Below are 22578 nucleotides of genomic sequence, written 5' to 3'. Positions count from 1 at the left end.
GTTTAGTTGGAATAGGGTCCAGTATGCAGCTTGAAGGTTTAGAGACCATGATTATTTTGTGTCAAGAGATATAGTCCTAAAACACTTGAGTGTCTCCCTTGATCCTAGGTCCTGGCAGAGTTATGCAGACTCTGGACAACTGAGCTTTGGAGGAATACGCAGATTTAAAGAGGAGTCCGTAATTTGCTTTTTAATGATCATGATCTTTTCCTCAAAGAAGTTCATGAATTTATACTGCTGAAGTGAAAGCCATCCTCTCTTGGGGAATGCTGCTTTTTAGTTAGCTTTGCGACAGTATCAAAAAGAAATTTCGAATTGTTCTTATTTTCCTCAATTAGGTTGGAAAAATAGGATGATCGAGCAGCAGTGAGGGCTCTTCGATACTGCACGGTACTGTCTTTCCAAGCTAGTCGGAAGACTTCCAGTTTGGTGTGGCGCCATTTCCGTTCCAATTTTCTGGAAGCTTGCTTCAGAGCTCGGGTATTTTCTGTATACCAGGGAGCTAGTTTCTTATGACAAATGTTTTTAGTTTTTAGGGGTGCAACTGCATCTAGGGTATTGCGCAAGGTTAAATTGAGTTCCTCAGTTAGGTGGTTAACTGATTTTTGTCCTCTGACGTCCTTGGGTAGACAGAGGGAGTCTGGAAGGGCATCAAGGAATCTTTGGGTTGTCTGAGAATTTATAGCACGACTTTTGATGCTCCTTGGTTGGGGTCTGAACAGATTATTTGTTGCGATTGCAAACGTAATAAAATGGTGATCCAATAGTCCAGGATTATGAGGAAAAATATTAAGATCCACAACATTTATTCCATGGGACAAAACTAGGTCCAGAGTATGACTGTGGCAGTGAGTAGGTCCGGAGACACGTTGGACAAAACCCACTGAGTCGATGATGGCTCCGAAAGCCTTTTGGAGTGGGTCTGTGGACTTTTCCATGTGAATATTAAAGTCACCAAAAATTAGAATATTATCTGCTATGACTACAAGGTCCGATAGGAATTCAGGTAACTCAGTGAGGAACGCTGTATATGGCCCAGGAGGCCTGTAAACAGTAGCTATAAAAAGTGATTGAGTAGGCTGCATAGATTTCATGTCAAAAGACGAAAACGTTGTTATTTGTTTGGTAAATTTAAATGTGATATCTTAACTGTTAGCAACACCTCCGTCTTTGCGGGATGCGCGGGGGATATGGTCACTAGTGTAACCAGGAGGTGAGGCCTCATTTAACACAGTAAATTCATCAGGCTTAAGCCATGTTTCAGTCAGGCCAATCACATGAAGATTATGATCAGTGATTAGTTCATTGACTATAACTGCCTTGGAAGTGAGGGATCTAACATTAAGTAGCCCTATTTTGAGATGTGAGGTATCATGATCTCTTTCAATAATGGCAGGAATGGAGGAGGTCTTTATTCTAGTGAGATTGCTAAGGCGAACACCGCCATGTTTAGTTTTGCCCAACCTAGGTTGAGGTCCAGACACGGTCTCAATGGGGATAGCTGAGCTGACTACACTGACTGTGCTAGTCGCAGACTTTGAATCACCGGGGGCAACGCATCACCGGGGGCAAACTACCTGCCCTCCAGGACACCTACAGCACCCAATGTCACAGGAAGGACAAAAAGATCATCAAGGACAACAATCACCCGAGCCACTGCCTGTTCACCCCGCTAACATCCAGAAGGCGAGGTCAGTACAGGTGCATCAAAGTTGGGACCGAGAGACCGATAAACAGCTTCTATCTCAAGACCATCAGACTGTTAATCAGCCATCACTAACATAGAGAGGCTGCTGCCAACATACAGACTCAAATCTCTGGCAACTTTAATATATGGACTGAATAAAGGTATGGTATTACTAGTCACTTTAAATAACACCACTTTAATAATGTTTACATATCCTACATTACTCATACTGTATTCTATACCATCTACTGCATCTTGCCTATGCCGCATGGCCATCGCTCATCCATATATTTATATGTACATATTCTCATTCATCCCTTTACATTTGTGTATATAAGGTAGTTATATACATAATTTGTTAGATTACTTGTTAGATATTACTGCGTTGTCGGAACTAGAAGCACAAGCATTTCGCTACACTGGCATTAACATCTACTAACCATGTGTATGTGACCAATAAAATGTGACTTGATTTGGGATACCTAGTCAGTTGTACAACTGAATGCATTCAACTGAAATGTGTCTTCCGCATTTAACCTCTGAATCAGAGAGGTGTGGGGGGCTGCCATAATTGACATCCACGTCTTCGGCGCCCAGGGAACAGTGGGTTAACTGCCTTGCTCAGGGGCAGAACGACAAATTTGACCTTGTCAGCTCAGGGATTTGATCCAGCAACCTTTACAGTATTCCAGTACATTTGTAAAGACTTATAAATCTGTGTATCTTATTCCAGTGCGTTTGTATAGACTTACATTGTTAGATTCTCTACATGAGAGATACAAAACCATGGGGTGGCTTAAGGAGAGGAACGTGAGAGGCTCAGTTTGAATGTGTGGAATGACGGGGGAGGAGGGAGTGAATCTTCGTGGAGGAAAAACTATTTCGAAATAACTCCGACGTAGATAGAGGTTTTAAAGTTTAGAAGATGGGTTCTGTGCTTTTAGGCAATGGGAAAGAGAGGCCATGGTTGGTATCATGAGGTTAGTAAGTGAAATTGTAGCTGATGATTTGGGGATGTTGGGGGGTGAGCATGGGGGGGATGTGGCTTGTAATTTACTCGCGTTACAAACAAATGGCAGACAGATTGTGGCTCTGCGTGTCATCTGATTTGCGCTTTACTTTCTCTCTGTGTTTTCCAGCTTGTGTGTGTGTGTGCGTGCGTGGGGGGGGTCAAGGTTTGTGCACATCACTGTTTGTATAATTGTATTCATGAGTCGACATATCATATACATCGTGTGAATATGTGTGTTTTTAACAAGGCTTCGGAGCCCTCATAGCACTCATCAGGATATCGCTGGTGAAAAATGACTGTGTCGCCGGGGTGACAGTTGTGTGTGAGCAGATTGATGGGGCTCTCCCTGACAGCAGCCATATTGTGCAGGAGGAGAGTTGAGAGAGATGCCGTGTGGCCCTCATCCACGTAGGTTAATATGAACTCAGCCTAGGCAACAACATGCTCTACAACATCCATCCATCCCTTCTACTGGGCCTTCACACACCACACAGACACGGATCACACAACTCACAATGCACTCTCGCACGCACACACACACACACACACACACACACACACACACACACACACATACTCAGGTGTGTCGTACGCACCTACATAGACACAGCACAGGGCATATAGCCTGGGGAGTAGACTGAGAGAAGTTTCTTTACCCATATCTTTCATGCAATTCCAATGTACTTGTACACACAGTACTTATTTAAACAAGATGTGTTCATTTTCTAAGTCTATTCAATTCATGTTATCTTTTTGTTTATATTTGATTTAAAGTTGTGTTTTAATGTGTTGACAATTTCCCTGTATTAATTCTAAGTTATAATGACATATAGGTTTCTTTAAAAAATGAAGGGTGTTATTTAAAAGCATACAATATGTTTGAAAAAACAAACAACCATCATACAACAAATGTAGTGATTCATTTCGCTATTTGTTTTAAAATGTAACACTTATACACTTTTTTCATGAACATTGTCTTGCAAATTAGGGATGCCACAGCATCATTGTTAATCATTGAAGAGAGAAATAACCTAGATGGAAAAAAACAAGCTCCCTTGACAAACAAATCCATTAATTAATGCAACTTTCTCTCCATCAATCAATGGAGCTGTCAGAGAATTACCATAATCTTGGAATGTTGGATGTGTTAAGAGCAAACAGTTAATTTCCAAATAAATCATCAAATGTCTCTTTACCCCTGTCTGTGCCCTGACAGCTTCGTCTCTCATCAAAATAGACAAAGACATTCTTTAAAAACACTTTTGACTCGATACAAACAATTTGACCGGGGACCAAAAAGTTTTTATATCAATTTAAGTGGAGTTTTTTAAGTGGCACAAAAAGGTTTAGATAAAGAATTTATGAATATTAAAGGGATAGCTCACCCAAATTACAAATTTGTTTTCTTACCCTGTAAGCAGTCTATGAACAAGGTATAACCTCAATACATGCTTTGGTTTAGTTTCAATGGTACTGTTTCCAAATACTAATGTTTTAGCATTTGTGGCACAAATCCCATGGAAGTCATGGTACCTACAGTACCAGTCAAAAGTTTGGACACCTATTAATTTCAGGGTTTTTCTTTATATATACGATTTTCTACGTTTTAGAGTAATAGTGTAGACATCAAACGTATGAAATAACACATGGAATCAGGTAGTAACCAAAAAAGTGTTAAACAAATTAAAATATATATTTATATTTTAGATTCTTCAAAGTAGCCACTCTTTGCCTTGATGACAGCTTTGCACACTCTTGGCATTCTCTCATCCAGCTTCATGAGGTAGTCACCCGGAACCCATTTCAATTAACAGGTGTGCCGTGTGTTAAAAGTTAATTTGTGGAATTTCTTTCCTCAATGCGTTTGAGCCAATCAGTTGTGTTGTGACAAGCTAGGGGAGGTATACAGAAGATAGCCCTATTTGGTAAAAGACCAAGTCCATATTATGGCAAGAACGGCACAAATAAACAGAGAGAAACGACAGTCCATCATTACTTTATGACATGAAGGTTAGTCAATCCGGAAAATGTCGAGAACTTTGACACTTTTTCAAGTACAATTGCAAAAACCATCAAGCGCTATGATGAAACTGGCTATCATGAGGACCGCCACATGAAAGGAAGACCCAGAGTTACCTCTACTGCAGAGGATAAGTTCATTAGAGTTAACTGCATCTCAGATTGCAACCCAAATAAATGCTTCACCGAGTTCAAGTAACAAACACATCTCAACATCAACTGTTCAGAGGAGACTGCGTGAATCAGGCCTTCGTGGTTAAATTGCTGCCAAGAAACCACTACTAAAGGACACCCATAAGAAGAAGAGACTTGCTTGGGCCAAGAAACCCGAGCAATGAACATTAGACCGGTGGAAATCTGTCCTTTGGTCTGATGGTCCAAATTTGAGATTTTTGTTCCAACCGCTGTGTCTTTGTGAGACGCAGAGTAGGTGAACGGATGATCTCAGCATGTGTGGTTCCCACACATGGTTCCCACACGTGAAGCATGGAGGAGGAGGTGTGATGGTGTGGGGGTGCTTTGCTGGTGACACTGTCAGTGATTTATTTAGAATTCAAGGCACACTTAACCAGCATGGCTACCACAGCATTCTGCAGTGATACGCCATCCCATCTGGTTTGCAGTTAGTGGGACTATCATTTGTTTTTCAACAGGACATTGACCTAAAACACACCTCCAGGCTGTGTAAGGGCTGTTTGACCAAGAAGGAGAGTGGTGGAGTGCTGCATCAGATGACTTAGCCTCCACAATCACCCGAACTCAAACCAATTGAGATGGTTTGGGATGAGTTGGACCGCAGAGTGAAGGAAAAGCAGCCAACAAGTGCTCAGCATATGTGGGAACTCCAAGACTGTTGGAAAAGCATTCCTCATGAAACTGGTTGAGAGAATGCCAAGAGTGAACAAAGCTGTCATCAAGGCAAAGGGTGTCTACTTCGAAGAATCTAAAAGATAAAATATATTTTGATTTGTTTAACACTTCTTTGGTCACTACATGATTCCATGTATTATTTCATAGTTTTGATGTCTTCACTATTATTCTACAATGTAGAAAATAGTAAAAATAAAGAAAAACCCTTGAATAAGTAGGTGTGTCCAAACTTTTGACTGGTACTTTATATTAGCATTTTTGGTGCATTATGTGCAAATCATCTATGTGACTTTGTTGAGCTACACCATTTGAGATACTAATATTAACAAAGTGTTGCGCTAGGGAGGCTGGAGTGAGTCTTTTTTAAATCTAACACACATAATTCCTACTTTCATATGACCACCTAGTACTGGAATGCTTGTCATGCATGGCCTGGTTGGGGAATTCCAGTCATTCTGTCACCACCATGGTTATGAGAGTCTAGTTGTAGTCTCATCTCACCAGAGTGACCGTCGCCATCCACGCCAGCAGGTGGCAGTGTACTCAGACAACTCTTACATTCTCAACCAGGTATGTGTTATTTTGCAGGCCTACGTAGATACACACACATCACCTAGTCCAGAGTTATATACACATCACCTAGTAGAGCGGTATACACAGATCACCTAGGAAATACATGTGGACACCCTTTCAAATTTGTGGATTTGTCTATTTCAGCCACACCCATTGCTGACAGGTGTATAAAATCGAGGAACACATCCATGCAATCTCCATAGACAAACATTGACAGTGGAATGGTCTTACTGAAGAGCTCAGTGACTTTCAACGTGACACCATCATAGGATGCCACCTTTCCAACAAGTCAGTTCGTCAAATTTCTGCCTTGCGAGAGCTGCCCCAGTCAACTGTAAGTGCTGTTATTTTTGAAGTGGAAACATCTAGGAGCAACAATGGCTCAGCCGTGAAGTGGTAGGCCACACAAGCTCACAGAACGGGACCGCCGGGTACTGAAGTGCATAGCGAGTAAGAATCCTCTGTCCTCGGTTGCAACACTCACTCCAAACTGCCTCTGGAAGCAACGTCGGCACAATAACTGTATGTCGGGAGTTTTATTAAATGGGTTTCGATGGCCGAGCAGCTGCACACAAGCCTAAGATCACCATGCGCAATGTCAAGCGTCGGCTAGAGTAGTGTAAAGCTCACCCCAATTGGTCTCTGGAGCAGTGGAAACACGTTTTCTGGAGTGATGTATCACTCTTCACCATCTGGGTTTGGCGGATACCAGGAGAACGCTACCTGCCCAAATGCATTGTGCCAACTGTAAAGTTTGGTGGAGAAATAATGGTCTGGGGCTGTTTTCATGGTTCAGGCTAGGCCCCTTAGTTCCAGTGAAGGGAAATCTTAACGCTATAGCATACAATGACATTGTAGAACAGTTTGGGGAAGGCCTTTCCTGTTTCAGCATGACAATGCCCCCGTGCACAAAGTGAGGTCCATACAGAAATGGTTTGTAGAGATCGGTGTGGAAGAACTTGACTGGCCTGCACAGAGCCCTGAACTCAACCCCATCGATTACCTTTGGGATGAATTGGGCTGCCGACTGCGAGCCAGGCCTAATTGCCCAACGTATTCTTCTTCTTTGTGTTTGCCCTGAGGCCATCATGTCTTTTCTATGGAGTGTGTATGGGCCTTTAAACAGCTGCTGGGTATTTGTAAAGTAGCACGGACTGTGGAAGCAGAGTTAAAAGCTATCAAGAGAGTAAGATGGTGTGTTCTATGTGAGGGAAGAATGAGGTGGCTGAACAGGGTAGAGAGAGGATGTTGACCCGTGTGGCCTCATACCCCTCTCCAGCATGAACCAAGCTTTTTGGAGAGGATACAAGGGATCACTTTGTGTGTGTGTGTGTGTGTTGTGCAAGGCTTTGATCTCAGCACTGTGTGTGTGTGTTTATAAATCTGTTTACGCCTCATTAAATATGCATTACCTGTCTCATTACAGCTGTATCCCCACCACAGCTAATGGAGCCAGCTCCCCTCTGTCTCACACAAGGTGTGTGTGTGTGTGTGTGTGTGTGTGTGTGTGTGTGTGTGTGTGTGTGTGTGTGTGTGTGTGTGTGTGTGTGTGTGAATATGACTCTGATTTCTAAACTGAGATTTTGCAGTCTTTAGTGGACATTACTGAGAATGACTGATAGTCAGTGATTATTACGTGTTTGCTATGTATTTGTCACCCATTTAGTCATTTTCCCCACCTCCATACTTGAAGATGTTACATCCCATTATTGGAGCCAGCAAACCAGTGAGAGTGTTCCTCACCAGTGGACAGCGAGTCAGGACCAAGCCAACAACAGTGACACCCAGTATGGATATGACTACGCTGACCACCCCACACACAACATGAGACTGAAGACCATGCCTACTACCAAACCCACAACCATGCTGCAGATATGAGAGATGCTGGCCTCAGCCAACATTATGAAAATGAAGGACATACTACTACTTCCTACTACTACCATGCTGAAGGCAATGACAAAGACCAGTCTGGTGAGTATAGCCATTATGAGAGTGAAGGCCAGGCCCACTGGGAGGCTGAACGTAAAGACCACTCCAGAACTCCAGAAGAGCCATACGACCCCACAGGCAACGCTCAGTATCTTCTTGAAGACCATGCCCATAATGAGACTGAAGAGCAGACCCAGTATCTGTTTGTGCTGTCTTGGTTGGCAAGTTTGACATGACAATGACCATAGGAGTTGGCAAGACCACACAAACAGATCTAGGACCAGGTTCTTAAAATTCCATTAGTGGATCAATATCTAATCCATTTTTTTGAACCTTTATTGACTAGACTAGAATAGACTGGTGACTGCCGAGGGAGGAGAGTGGCTGTGACATTGAGCTGCAGTATGGTGTATGACCACAGGAGTGCAGTACAGATCCATACTGAACCTACAGGATAAATGTGTGGTGGCAAGTTGGTCCAGAGTCAAGGTGTGTTTGGAACTATGTTAACAAGTATGTGTTTGACATGTTGGTGTTCTATTGTTTCTCTATGATGCAGGACCAGTAATAGATCAGTAACATTTATTTGAATCCCATTGCATGATGTCTCTCCGTGTGTGTGGGCGTGCACGTGTGTGTGTGTGTTAGTAGCAGCTCACTGATGCCTGCATATATGACAAAGTTCTTCCGAGGTTCCTACATGGCATGTATCCCAATGTCAATTTAGAATGTTTTATCAATTTATAAATATGTATTTGTTTATTTATGGATTTCACTTTGTATTGACTGCTGTGTGGGTGTTAAACTTCAATCCTGAAATCAGATGTGATGGGAAAGTAGTAGAGGTCGACCAATTAATCGGAATGGCCAATTAATTAGGGCCGATTTCAAGTTTTCATAACAATCGGTAATCGGCATTTTTGGACACTGATTGTGGCCGATTACATTGCACTCCACGAGGAGACTGCATGACAGGCTGACTACCTGTTACAGGAGTGCAGCAAGAAGCCAAGGTAAGTTGCTAGCTAGCATTAAACTTATCTTATAAAAAACAATCAATCTTAACATAATCATTAGTTAACTACACATGGTTGATGATATTACTAGTTTATCTAGCTTGTCCTGCGTTGCATATAATCGATGTGGTGCCTGTTCATTTCTCATCGAATCACAGCCTACTTTTCCAAATGGGTGATGATTTAAGAAGCACATTTGTGAAAAAAGCACTCTCGTTGCACCAATGTGTACCTAACCATAAACATCATTGCCTTTCTTTAAAATCAATACACAAGTATATATTTTTAAACTGCATATTTAGTTAATATTGCCTGCTAACATTAATATTTTTTTAACTAGAGAAATTGTGTCACTTCTCTTGCGTTCCGTGCAAGCAGAGTCAGGGTATATGCTGCAGTTTGGGCCGCCTGGCTCGTTCCAAACTATGTGAAGACCATTTCTTCCTAACAAAGACCGTAATTAGCGGCTTTTCTGGAGTGATGGGTAACGATGCTTTGAGGATGGCTGTTGTCAATGTGTCCCTGGTTCGAGCCCAGGTAGGGGCGAGGAGAGGAACGGAAGCTATACTGTTACACTGGCAATACTAAAGTGGCTATAAGAACATCCAATAGTCAAAGGTATATGAAATACAAATGGTATAGAGAGAAATAGTCCTATAATTCCTATAATAACTACAACCTAAAACTTCTTACCTGGGAATATTGAAGACTCATGTTAAAAGGAACCACCAGCTTTCATATGCTCATGTTCTGAGAAAGGAACTTAAATGTTAGCTTTTTTACATGGCACATATTGCACTTTTACTTTCTTCTCCAACACTTTGTTTTTGCATTATTTAAACCAAATTGAACGTGTTTCATTATTTATTTGAGGCTAAATTGATTTTATTGATGTATTATATTAAGTTAAAATAAGTGTTCATTCAGTATTGTTGTAATTGTCATTATTACAAATAAATAAATAAATCGGCCGATTAATCGGCAGCGGCTTTTTTTTGGCCCTCCAATAATCGGTATCTGTATCGGCATTGAAAAATCATAATCAGTCGACCTCTAGAAAGTAGTAACCACAGACCTTATCTCAACTGGAAATTCCGGTCTGCCTGTCAGGGAGGGACTAGTGTACCCAAGAGCTTTTTATTTAAGGCCAGGCTGCGGATCCAAGACCAACTGCAAAAATTCCTCTGTGGGATGGGCCACTGCTTTTGGAGTTTTGACCTTTGCCAAGCAACAATGGTCCCATTTAATACAGGTGTGCGTCAAAGCAATGGAGTTGTCTCTATTCCAATCTATGCTTCAGAATGTGCTACATGTCATCATACTCTCCACATGCTAATATCAACATGATATATACAACATGTAGCTTACACTCTGTGTTCAGATGTAGACTCAATTGAATAGTCAGTGTTTCAAATGGAGAGTAGTTTCAGTGATATTAACTTTAGGTCGATCTCATAACGTGTTTACTCAGGTTTTCACTATGTTTGTGTGTACCTGTGTGTAGTCATTTTTCCTCTGCCCCAGTTGCATGGTGGATGTTTGTCTTGCCCTGTCGCCCCTCTGTAATTTGAATGACTCTTCCCCTTTTTGTAATTGTAATGGCTCCTAGAACCTAGGAACCTTATTGATAGCGTTGTTAAGAAGGCAGCGTAGCGCTTTATTATGGACAGACCTCTCACCATCTTAGCTACTGTTGCATCAATATGTTTTGACCATGACATTTTACAATCCAGGGTTACTCCAAGCAGTTTAGTCTCCTCAACTTGCTCAATTTCCACATTATTCATTACAATATTTAGTTGAGGTTTAGGGTTTAATGAATGCCCCAAAAACAATGCTTTTAGTTTTTTTAATATTTAGGAGTAACTTATGTCTTGCCATCCATTCTGAAACTGACTACAGCTCTTTAAGTGTTGCACTGATTTCACTTGCTGTGGTAGCTGACGTGTATAGTGTTGAGTCATCAGCATACATAGACACACACAGGCTTTACTCAGAGCTAGTGGAAGGTCATTAGTAAAGATTTTAAAAAGTAAGGGGCCTATACAGCTGTCCTGGGGAATGCCTGACTCTACTTGTATTATGTTGGAGAGGCTTCCGTTAAAGAACACTGTGCTCTGTTAGACAGGTAACTCTCCATCCACAATATAGCAGGGAATGTAAAGCCATAACACATCCGTTTTTCCAGCAGCAGATTATGATCAATAATGTCAAAAGCTGCCCTGAAATGTAACAAAACGGCTCCCACAATCTTTTTATGATACATTTCTCTCAGCCAATCATCAGTAATTTGTGTAAGTGCCGTACATGGTGAATGCCCTTCCCTCTAAGCGTGCTAAAAATCTGTTGTTAATTTGTTTACTGTGAAATAGCGTTGTATCTGATCAAACACTATTTTTTCCTCCAAAATGTACTAAGGGTAGGTAACAGGTTGATTGGTCGGCTGTTGCTTCTCTCCAGGCCTGAGGGGGTGTGTGTGCATTTGTGATACTAATTTCTAAATAGATTATATGTATTTTTGACAAATAAGTTTGTTGTGACAATCTTGTTTTTGAACTATACTTTCTGGAGACCAACATGGAGTCCAAGTAGGGGACAAATTTAACAACAACTAAATAGATGTTATACTTGTTGATTTATGTTTATTGTGACACACTCTTCACTCTGGACAGTTGAGCATCTCTCATTAAGATTCAGAGGGACGTCACCTGACTCCAATTTGGTGAAAGATAGTGCTTCTTTCTCTGTCGCTTTGTGGTCAGTTATTTACAACAAATTACCAAAAGTGTCTGTTTGTTTATTTAATTGTGTAAAATACTTTTGTTTGTAATTCCTCTATGGAGTCTATGGTGGTTTTAGTCATGACTGGATTACTGTGTGTTTTGGTAGGCCTGCTTCAGATGATGCTGGGATGATGGCCTCAAATGAACACGACATCGATGGGTTGGAAAACAGACCAGGTGACACACACACACTTTTCTACTCACGCAAGAAAGTACTTCACCTGTGCCATCACAGTTGTCAATGGCCTATTTATTGCCTTACCTCCCTTTTTTCTTACCTCATTTGCACACACTGTATATTGACTTTTTTCTATTGTGTTATTGACTTTATGTGTTGTTTATTCCATGTGTAACTCTGTTGTTGTTTGTGTCGCACTGTTTTGCTTTATCTTGGCCAGGTCGCAGTTGTAAATGAGAACTTGTTCTCAACTGGCCTACCTTGTTAAATAAAGGTAAAATAAAAAAAGTGCGATGTTACAGGGAAATGGGACGTGGGAGGGGGGAGATGTGTTTTGAATGCAGCCTAGTGCTGTTGCAATTCACCAACCTTCCACATAGGGGAGAAATTTTGAGAAATCTGTCTAGCACCTTTAAAGCTATAGAATGATGTCATCAACAGGTGACCCCCGGGTGTCCAGTCAGGAAGCAGACAGGGAGCCTAGTGAGGCTATCCCAGAGTACAGTGCAGAGCAGGAGCGACAGGACACCAAACTATGGAGGACAGTCGTCATCGGGGAGAAGGAGCACCGCATTGACATGAAGTGTATTGAGCCTTACCAAAGAGTCATCTCTCATGGAGGTACACACACATACACACACCAAAAACACACACCAGATACAAACATGCACACACTGTCCAAATGTTTATTTAAAGAAAATATATATTTAACCTTTATTTAACTGGGCAAGTCAGTTAAGATCAAATTCTTATTTACAATGATGGCCTAGGGTGGGTTAACTGCCTTGTTCAGGGGCAGAACGACAGATTTTTACCTTGTCAGCTCGGGGAGCTAATAACATCACACAGACACAGACACACACCACGGTTGGGGTCAACTAGCTTTAATGTCAGTCAATTCATGAAATTAACAGAAATTCAAATTCAATAATGATTTCTTTGTAAACTGAAAACGAGAAGCTATTTATTTCAAAAGTTTTTCAATTTCTTAATTTTAAATTCAAATCACTTCCTGGATTGAGTTACTTAAATTCAAACTGACCTAAACCCTGACACACACAGACATATTTTTGCGCTGAATATCCTGTGATTATTCAGTAGACGCCTGCTCTTGATGACCCCCCCCATCTCATCTCTCTCCTCAGGTTACTATGGTGACTGGAATGCCATTATCGTGTTTGCAGCATGCTTCCTACCTGACAGTAACTCTGATGATTACCATTACGTCATGGAGAACCTGTTCCGGTTAGTGCTACTGCCTCATATTTATTGTGATGAAGTCCATATCATGCATGTACTGTATCATCATGTACAAAACTAGGGCTGTCAGAGTTAATCAGTTAACTCGAGTTAAAGACGTGCTCCGGAACTTTAGCGACTAATATACACTACCTGTCAAAAGTTCCAGGTGTTTTTATTTTATTTTTTTATTTTTTCTACATTGTAGAATAATAGTGAAGACATCAAAACTATGAAATAACACATGTATTATTCAAAAAAGTGTTAAACAAATCAAAAGAGGTTTTATATTTGAGATTCTTCAAATAGCCACCCTTTGCCTTGATGACAGCTTTGCACACTCTTGGCATTCTCTCAACCAGCTTCATGAGGTAGTCACCTGGAATGCATTTCAATTAACAGGTGTGCCTTCTCAAAAAGTTAATTTGTGTAATTTCTTTACTTCTTAATGCGTTAGAGCCAATAAGTTGTGTTGTGACAAGGTAGGGGGGTATACAGAAGATAGCCCTATTTGGTAAAAGACCAAGTCCATATTATGGCAAGAACAGCTCAAATAAGCAAAGAGAAATGACAGTCCATTACTTTAAGACATGACTGCATTCGGAAAGTATTCAGACCCCTTAACTTTTTCCACATTTTGTTATGTTACAGCCTTATTCTAAAATGGATGAAATCAATCTACACACAATACCCCATAATGACAAAGCAAAAACAGTTTTATGGAAATATGACATTTACATAAGTATTCAGACCGTTTACTCAGCACTTTGTTGAAGCCCCTTTGGCAGCAATTACAGCCTTGAGTCTTCTTGGGTATGACACTACAAGCTTGGCACACCTGTATTTTGGGAGTTTCTCCCATTCTTCTCTGCAGATCCTCTCAAACTCTGTCAGCTTGGATGGGGAGCGTTGCTGCACAGCTATTTTGAGGTCTCTTCAGAGTTGTTCGATCGGGTTCAAGTCCGGGCTCTGGCTAGGCCACTCAAGGACATTCAGACTTGTCCCGAAGCCACTCCTGCGTTGTATTGGCTTTGTGCTTAGGGTCGTAGTCCTGTTGGAAGGTGAACCTTCGCCCCAGTCTGAGGTCCTGAGCGCTCTGGAGCAGGTTTTCATCAAGGATCTCTCTGTACTTTGCTCTGTTCATCTTTCACTCGATCCTGACTAGTCTCCAAGTCCCTGCTGCTGAAAAACATCCCCACAGCATGATGCTGCCAGCACCATGCTTCACCGTAGGGATGGTGCCAGGATTCCTCCAGGCGTGACACTTGGCATTCAGATCAAAGAGTTCAATCTTGGTTTCATCAGACCAGAGAATCTTGTTTCTCATGGTCTGAGAGTCTTTAGGTTCCTTTTGGCAAACTCCAAGCGGGCTGTCATGTGCCTTTTACTGAGGAGTGGCTTCCGTCTGGCCGCTCTACCATAAAGGCCTGATTGGTGGAGTGCTGCAGAGATGGTTGTCCTTCTGGAAGGTTCTCCCATCTCCACAGAGTGACCATTGGGTTCTTGGTCACTTCCCTTACCAAGGCCCTTCTCCCCCGATTGCTCAGTTTGGCCAGGCGGCCAGCTCTAGGAAGAGTCTTGGTGATTCCAAACTTCTTCAATTATTTTGTATTTTATTAGGATCCCCATTAGCTGTTGCAAAAGCAGCAGCTACTCTTCCTGGGGTCCACATAAAACTTGAAACATGACATAATACAGAACATTAATAGAAATGAACAGCTCAAGGACAGAACTACATAAAAACAATTTAAAAGGCACACGAAGCCTACATATCAATACCAATATATACACAAACTGTCTTGGTCAAATAGGGGAAAGGTGTTGTGAGGTGTTGCTTTATCTGTTTTTTGAAACCAGGTTTGATGTTCATTTGAGCAATATGAGATGGAACGGAGTAACATGCAATAATGGCTCTATATAATACTATACGCTTTCTTGAATTTATTCTGGATTTGGAGATTAGGAAAAGACCCCTGGTGGCATGTCTGGTGGTGTAAGTTTGTGTGTCAGAGTTGTGTGTAAGTTGACTATGCAAACAATTTGGGATTTTCAACACGATGTTTCTTATAATAAGAAGTAATGCAGTCAGTCTCTCCTCAACTCTTAGCCAAGAGAGACTGACATGCGTAGTATTTATATCAGCCCTCTGATTACAAAGAAGAGCAAGATGTTCCGCTCTGTTCTGGGCCAGTTGCAGCTTAACTAGGTCTTGCCTTGCAGCACTCGACCACACGACTGGATAATAATCAAGGTAGGACAAAACTAGAGCCTGCAGGACTTGCTTTTTGGAATGTGTTGTCAAAAAATCAGAGCATCTCTTTATTACGGACAGACCTCTCCCCACCTTTACAACCATTGAATCTATATATTTTTTCCATGACAGTTTACAATCTAAGGTAATGCCAAGTAATTTAGTCTTCTCAACTTGTTCAACATTCACACCATTCATTACCAGATTCAGCTGAGGTCTAGAACTTAGGGAATGATTTGTACCAAATACAATGCTGTTAGTTTTAGAGATGTTTAGGACCAGTTTATTACTGGCCACCCATTCCAAAACAGACTGCTACTCCTTGTTAATAGTTTCAGTTACTTCATTAGCTGTGGTTGCTGATGCATACAGTATATGGTTGAATCGTCAGCATACATGGACACACATGGTTTGTTTAATGCCAGTGGCAGGTCATTGGTAAAAATTGAAAATGTAAAGGGCCTAGAGAGCTGCCCTGCGGTACACCACACTTTACATGTTTGACATTGGAGGAGCTTCCATTAAAGAAAACCCTTTGAGTTCTATTAGATAGCTCTGAATCCACGATATGGCAGAGGTTGAAAAGCCATAACACATACGTTTTCAGTACAGTTCCCATAACCTTATCAATTTCTTTCAACCAATCATCAGTCGTTTGTGTCAGTGCAGTACATGTTGAGTGCCCTTCTCTATAAGCATGCTGAAAGTCTGTTGTTAATTTGTTTACAGAGAAATAGCATTGTATTTGGTCAAACAGTTCTTTCCAACAGTTTGCTAAGAGCTGGCAGCAAGCTTATAGGTCTGCTGTTAGAACCAGTAAAGGCTGCTTTACTACTCTTGCGTAGCGGAATTACTTTGGCTTCCCTCCAGGCCTAAGGACAAAGACTTTCCTCTCCTAGGCTCTAGGCTAAGATTAAAGATATGACAGATAGGAGTGCCTATAGAGTCAGCTACCATCCACAGTAGCTTTCCATCCAAGTTGTCAATGCCAGGGGGGTTGTCATTATTGATTGTAAAACAATACTTTTTCCATCTCTCCCACACTAACTTTACAAAATTCAAACTTGCAATGGTTTTCTTTCATTATTAGTTTTTTTATGCATGAATACAATGGCTCACTGTTCGTTGTTGGCATTTCCTACCTACGTTTGCCCACTTTTCCAAAGAGTTAATCATTAAAATAATTGGCAACATCAAATGGTTTTGTAATGAATAAGGCATCTGATTCGATAAAAGTTACATTTGTCTTTCTGCCCATAATTGAATTTAAAGTACTCAAGTTTTTTTCATTCATTTTTTATATCATTGATCTTGACTGCATAATACAGTTTCTTATCTTTTTGAGTTTAGTCACATAATTGTTCAATTTGCAGTAAGTCAGCCAGTCAGATGTGCAGCCAGACTTATTAGCCACTCCTTTTCCCCCATCTCTTTCAACCATACAGTTTTTCAATTCCTCATCAATCCATGGATCCTTAACAGTTCTAACAGTCAGTTTCTTATCCGATGCATGTTTATCAATAATTGGAAGAAGCAATTTCATAAATTCATCAATGTGCAGCGTCTGGATGCTCCTTATTAATCACATCAGACCAACAAATATTTTTAACACCATCCATATGAGTCACAGCAAAATCTTTTTTATGATCTCTTATAAACTATTTTAGGCCCAGCTTTTGGAATTTTGGCTTTCTTGGATATAGACACAATATTGTGATTACTGCATCCAATGGGTACAGCTACAGCTTTAGAACAAAGTTCAACAGTATAAGTAAAAATGTGGTTGATACATGTGGATGATCTTGTTCCTGTAGTGTTTGTGAACACCCTGGTAGGTTGATTAACAACCTGAACCAGATTACAGGCACTCGCACACATTATTTAGATACTGACTGTTAGCACTTGGTTGTCTATAGCAACCCCCCAAAAGAAAAGGCTTTAGATGTGCCAAGTGAACCTGCAACCACAACACTTCAATAGCACTGACATAAGATATTCTCTAAGCATTACAGGGATATGGCTCTGAATATATATTCAGCAACACCTCCCCATAAGCATTTATGTCTCTTCTATAGATGTTATATAAAATCAAATCAAATTGTATTTGTCACTTGCACCGAATTCAACAGGTAACAACACCTTACTGTGAAATGCTCACTTACAAACCCTTAACCAACAATGCACTTTTAAGAAAAATAAGTGTTAAGTAAAAAATAAATAACAAAATTAAAGAGCAGCAATAAAATAACAGTAGCAAGGCTATATACCGGAGGTACCGATACAGAGTCAATGTGCTGGGGCACAGGTTAGTCGAGGTAATTAAGGTGGGGGGTGGGAGCAACAATGCAATTAGTCTGGGTAGCCATTTCATTAGCTGTTCAGGAGTCTTATGGCTTGGGGATAGAAGCTGTTAAGAAGCCTTTTGGATCTAGACTTCAATGCTGCATAAATGTTTTATTACCCTTCCCCAGATCTGTGCCTCGACACAATCCTTTCTCGGAGCTCTACGGACAATTCCTTCGACCTCATGCCTTGGTTTTTGTTCTGACATGCACTGTCAACTGTGGGACCTTATATAGACAGGTGTGTGCCTTTCCAAATCATGTCCAATCAATTGAATTTAGCACAGGTGGACTCCAATCAAGGATCATCGATGGAAAAAATATACACCTGAGCTAAATTTCGAGTCTAATAGCAAAGGGTCTGAATACTTATGTAAATAAAGGTATGTCTGTTTAGATACATTTGCAAAAATGTCTAAAAACCTGTTTTCGCTTTGTCATGGGGTATTGTGTGTATATTGCTGAGGACATTTTTTTATTTAATCATTTTTAGAATAAGGCTGTAACTTAACAAAAGGTGGAGAAAGTCAAGGGGTCTGAACACTTTCCGAAGGCACTGTATATAGTATAGATAATCATTGTACCATCTAAACTGCTGTGAAATATATTTTCAATATCCAAAAATATTGTATTTTCAGCTCTTTGAAACTGGTGTACAAAACCCAAAGTAAAAGACACAAAAATGAAACTTAAGAACAGGAAGCATAGAAATAGGACACATTTGACACATACCGCTTCTTAGACTTGCTTTCAATAAGAATCACAGATCTATAACTCACATTTCTATGTGAATTTGGCCAGTTCGCCCCAAAAAGTTGCATATTGCAGCTTTAAAGGTAGCTATATAGAATCGTAATGCTCGTCAGTGGCCAACAACTTGAGTTTGAGCCAATCAGAGAGCACGAATCCCCACAACAAAATAAAGGACATAAGAGGGCATTTTCTCCGTACATCCACGGATGAGCCTGTCACACTTCATATGTAATGTAGGCTATGGGATGGTAGCTAGCTAAGTGCACAGATGCAATTCACACAACACTAAATACTTCCTCCAAGCTAACTAACCACTGTAGCTAGTATTAACATTATAATTAAATTGCAATGGATTAACTATCTTCCACGAAACAGCTGTCTTTGTTTAGCCATGGAGTTAGTGCAGTATCCTTAGCTAGCTAGCTATGTTGTGCTAGCTAGTGAATATGCTAATGTTAGCTACAGTGCCTTCAGACATTATACACACCCATTGACTTTTTCCATATGTTGTTGTGTAACAGCCTGAATTTAACATTTTATTAAATTGAGACTTTTTTTGTCACTGGCCTAAAAACAATACTCCATAATGTCAAAGTGGAATAATTTCTTTATTTTTACAATTGAATAAAAAAATGAAAAGCTGAAATGTCTTGAGTCATTAAGTATTCAAACCCTTTTAAAAAAATGTTTTATTTAACTAGGCAAGTCATTTAAGAACAAATTCTTATTTTCAATGACGGCCTAGGAACAGTGGGTTAACTGCCTCGTTCAGGGGCAGAACGACCGATTTTTACCTTGTCAGCTCGGGGATTCGATCTTGCAACCTTTCGGGTTACTAGTCCAACGCTCTAGCCACTAGGCTACCTGCCGCCCCAATATTGTTATGGCAACCCTAAATAAGTGCAGGTGTAAAAATGTGCTTAACAAGTCACATAATAACATGCTGACCACACCGCTCAAACTTGGTTCTATTTGTGACCCTTGACGCACTGCAAGTCCCTCCTCTCCCATCTTCTCATTGGTTTTTAGGAGCATATACCCACACGGGTGATTGAAAGATGAACTGAGGTCCACATTCCAGTCCAGTTGGTGGTGGTAATGCACCTCAAAGTTGGTTGCCAACCACCATATATAAAGTCCGAAGAAGAAGCCTGAAGGAGGAGAGATTACTAGAAACGAACTTGGTTTACCCTTTTTTCTGTGTATTAATTGTCGGAGTAGAGGACCTTGTGCATTTCAGGTAAAATAACAACCCAATGTTTATATCCCACTGCAGGTCTCCGGCCCCATACACACACACCGCTTTAACATTGATACCATAGATACCCCTTTATACCACGGCCACTTCACCAGCCTGGCAATGGCGTGCCTGTCCGTCATGTCAAACTTGGGGCTGGGGCGCATGGAGCCGGGCACGCCAAGAAGCCTCTGGATGGTGGCCCACAGGAACTCATCAGGACTCCAAGTGTCATTATCCCACTGAATAAGAGCCAACACCTTGCTGTCCTCCAGCACAGTACACACAAAGCCCCTATTCACCACAGTGTATGCCCCACCTGACAAGATGGGTATACCAAAGGGCGGAGGAGCTTTGTTCTGCTCTGTTCTTTGAAGTTTTCAATCAACAACCTGGTGCACTTTCTTCCAGCGCGACTTCTTACCTCTGGGCCTGGCCTCCGACTCCATGCTGTTGTCCCCCGCCAACGCCCACAGGCTGCGCACCATCTCCAGGTTGGTCTTGATGGGGTAGTCCTGGCCACAGAGGTTAATGAAATACTTCCAGTGTGGACTAGCCCTGTACAGATCATTTATACAGTTGACAGCCTGGACATGGCTCCAGCTCGCGTACACCACACTGACCGGATGGATGGCCAAGAACACATTTTCAAAGCAGGATGTGATGGCTATGATGGAAGCAAGGAAGGACGCTTTGGCCTTTATATCCACGTGGACGCAGTAAAAGTTTTGGGGGGCATAGATGGCTCTAAGCAGCCTCTCGAAGTTCTCAACCTTGTGGTGGACAACCAGCGAGAAGGCCAGGGGGAAGTCTTCTTCCTCACAACTCAGTGGGAACTCCAGGTACTTGCGCGTAGACCTGAACCTCTGACAGTCCTGGGTCAGCTCCAGGTAGTGCTTGTCTGGGACCCACGTGCTGTTGAGGAAGCTGCGTGAAATGGACAGGACCTTTGCATGCTCGATGACCATCTCGTCTCCTTGCAGGTTGGCACTGCTGTCACTATCGTCCTGCGGGATGTGATCGGCGTCCCAAATAACTGCTTCAGAGTTCAAGTAACAGACACATCTCAACATCAACTGTTCAGAGGAGACTGCGTGAATCAGGCCTTCATGGTCGAATTGCTGCAACAACAAAAAACACTACTAACGGACACCAATAATGCTTGGGCCAAGAAACATAAGCAATGGACATTAGATTAGTGGAAATTTGTCCTTTGGTCTGATGAGTCCAAATTTTAGATTTTTGGTTCCAACCGACATGTATCTGAGTAGGTGTAGTATGTGAATGAATGCTCTCCGCATGTGTAGTTCCCACCGTGAAGCATGGAGGAGGTGGTGTGATGGTGCTTTGCTGGTGACACTGTCAGTGAATGATTTAGAATTCAAGGCACACTTAACTAGCATGGCTACCACAGCATTCTGCAGCTATACACCATCCCACCTGGTTTGCGCTTAGTTGGACAAGCATTTGTTTTTCACCAGGACAATGACCGAACACACCTCAAGGCTGTGTAAGGACTATTTGACCACAAGGAGAGTGTTGGAGTGCTGCATCAGATTACCTGTCCTCCACAATCATCCGACCTCAACCCAATTGAGATGGTTTGGATGAGTTGGACCTGCAGAGTGAAGGAAAAGCAGCCAAAAAGTGCTCAGCATATGTGGGAACTCCTTCAAGACTGTTGGAAAAGCATTCCAGGTAAAGCTGGTTGAGAGAATGCCAGAGAATGTGCAAAGCTGTCATCAAGGCAAAGCGTGACTACTTTGAAGAATCTAAAATATATGTTGATTTGTTTAACACTTTTTTTGTTACAACATGATTCCATATGTGTTATTTCATAGTTTTGATGTCTTCACTATTATTCTACAATGTAGAAAATAGTAAAATAAAGAAAAACCTTTGAATGAGTAGGTGTGTCCAAACTTTTGACTGGTTCTGTATGTTTAACATCACAGCATAGTTGAAAGATATATGGCGTGTAGAAATCCAAAGAGGGTGGCCAACAGAGATAGGTGGGCTGAGGTTTGGGATGTGGAACTCGAGACAAGTGGGAGTGGAGTTGCTGGGCGGGGCATAGAATGACGGTCAAAGATAAAAGTTAAAAATAAAGTCAAAATAAACAAATGCAGCGCAGGTGCTTGTACGCATGTACATGTAAGAGTGTTGCTTCCGTCCCTCTCCTCACCCCAACCTGGGCTCGAACCAGGGACCCTCTTAACACAACAACTGCATCCCACGAAGCATAATTACCTATCACTCCACAAACACCGTGGCACTCACAGAGCAAGAGAAACAACTACTTCAAGGTCTCAGAGCGAGTGACGTCACTGATTGAAACGCTATTAGCGCACACCCCGCTAACCATTTCACACCAGTTACACTCACCCCCTTTGCCCGCCTCCTTTTCCGCATCAACCAGTGATCCGGGTCAACAGCATCAATGGAACAGTGTTTCTTCTGTTCATCTCTTCACCCCAACCTGGGGTCAAACCAGGGACCCTTCCCTCGAACCAAGGGAAACAACTACTTGAAGGTCTCAGAGCGAGTGACGTCACTGATTGAAACGCTATTAGCGCGCACCCCACTAACTAGCAAGCCATTTCGCATCGGTTACATACACATGCATATACACACCCTCGCATTCAAAAGCACACGTGCACACACACGTCTCCCCCAGTTTTATCATTGG

The 22578-nt window shown here is 41.6% G+C and overlaps 1 protein-coding gene, 1 long non-coding RNA gene and 1 pseudogene across 5 annotated transcripts in view; 2 read left to right on the top strand and 1 right to left on the bottom strand.

The window, feature by feature from the left end:
* LOC115164828 (uncharacterized) overlaps positions 1-7638 on the top strand; it is a 31984-nt gene extending 24346 nt beyond the window's left edge. For 2 of the 3 annotated variants that reach the window (XR_003869993.1, XR_003869995.1), the window contains exon 6: positions 7588-7638. This is a non-coding gene — a long non-coding RNA (uncharacterized LOC115164828). Of the gene's footprint in view, positions 1-6092; positions 6171-7587 lie in introns of those variants that run through there. The other variant, XR_003869994.1, reaches the window with a different exon arrangement.
* Positions 7639-7857: 219 nt separating this feature from the next.
* The window catches only part of rfk (riboflavin kinase), a 32664-nt gene continuing 17943 nt past the window's right edge, over positions 7858-22578 (top strand). The window contains exons 1-3 of one of the 2 annotated variants that reach the window (XM_029717666.1): positions 7858-8132; positions 8437-8579; positions 13213-13312. In XM_029717666.1, the coding sequence (XP_029573526.1) occupies positions 8502-8579; positions 13213-13312 (178 nt within the window). In that variant the 5' untranslated portion in view covers positions 7858-8132; positions 8437-8501. Of the gene's footprint in view, positions 8133-8408; positions 8580-13212; positions 13313-22578 lie in introns of those variants that run through there. The other variant, XM_029717665.1, reaches the window with a different exon arrangement.
* Positions 19795-20986, bottom strand: LOC115164826 (beta-1,3-galactosyl-O-glycosyl-glycoprotein beta-1,6-N-acetylglucosaminyltransferase-like; annotated as a pseudogene).

This window comes from Salmo trutta, chromosome 27, assembly GCF_901001165.1.
Source record: "Salmo trutta chromosome 27, fSalTru1.1, whole genome shotgun sequence".
Classification (NCBI taxonomy): Eukaryota; Metazoa; Chordata; class Actinopteri; order Salmoniformes; family Salmonidae; genus Salmo; species Salmo trutta.
Note: the sequence above shows the minus strand (reverse complement) of the source record. Positions and strands in the feature narration are given on the sequence as shown.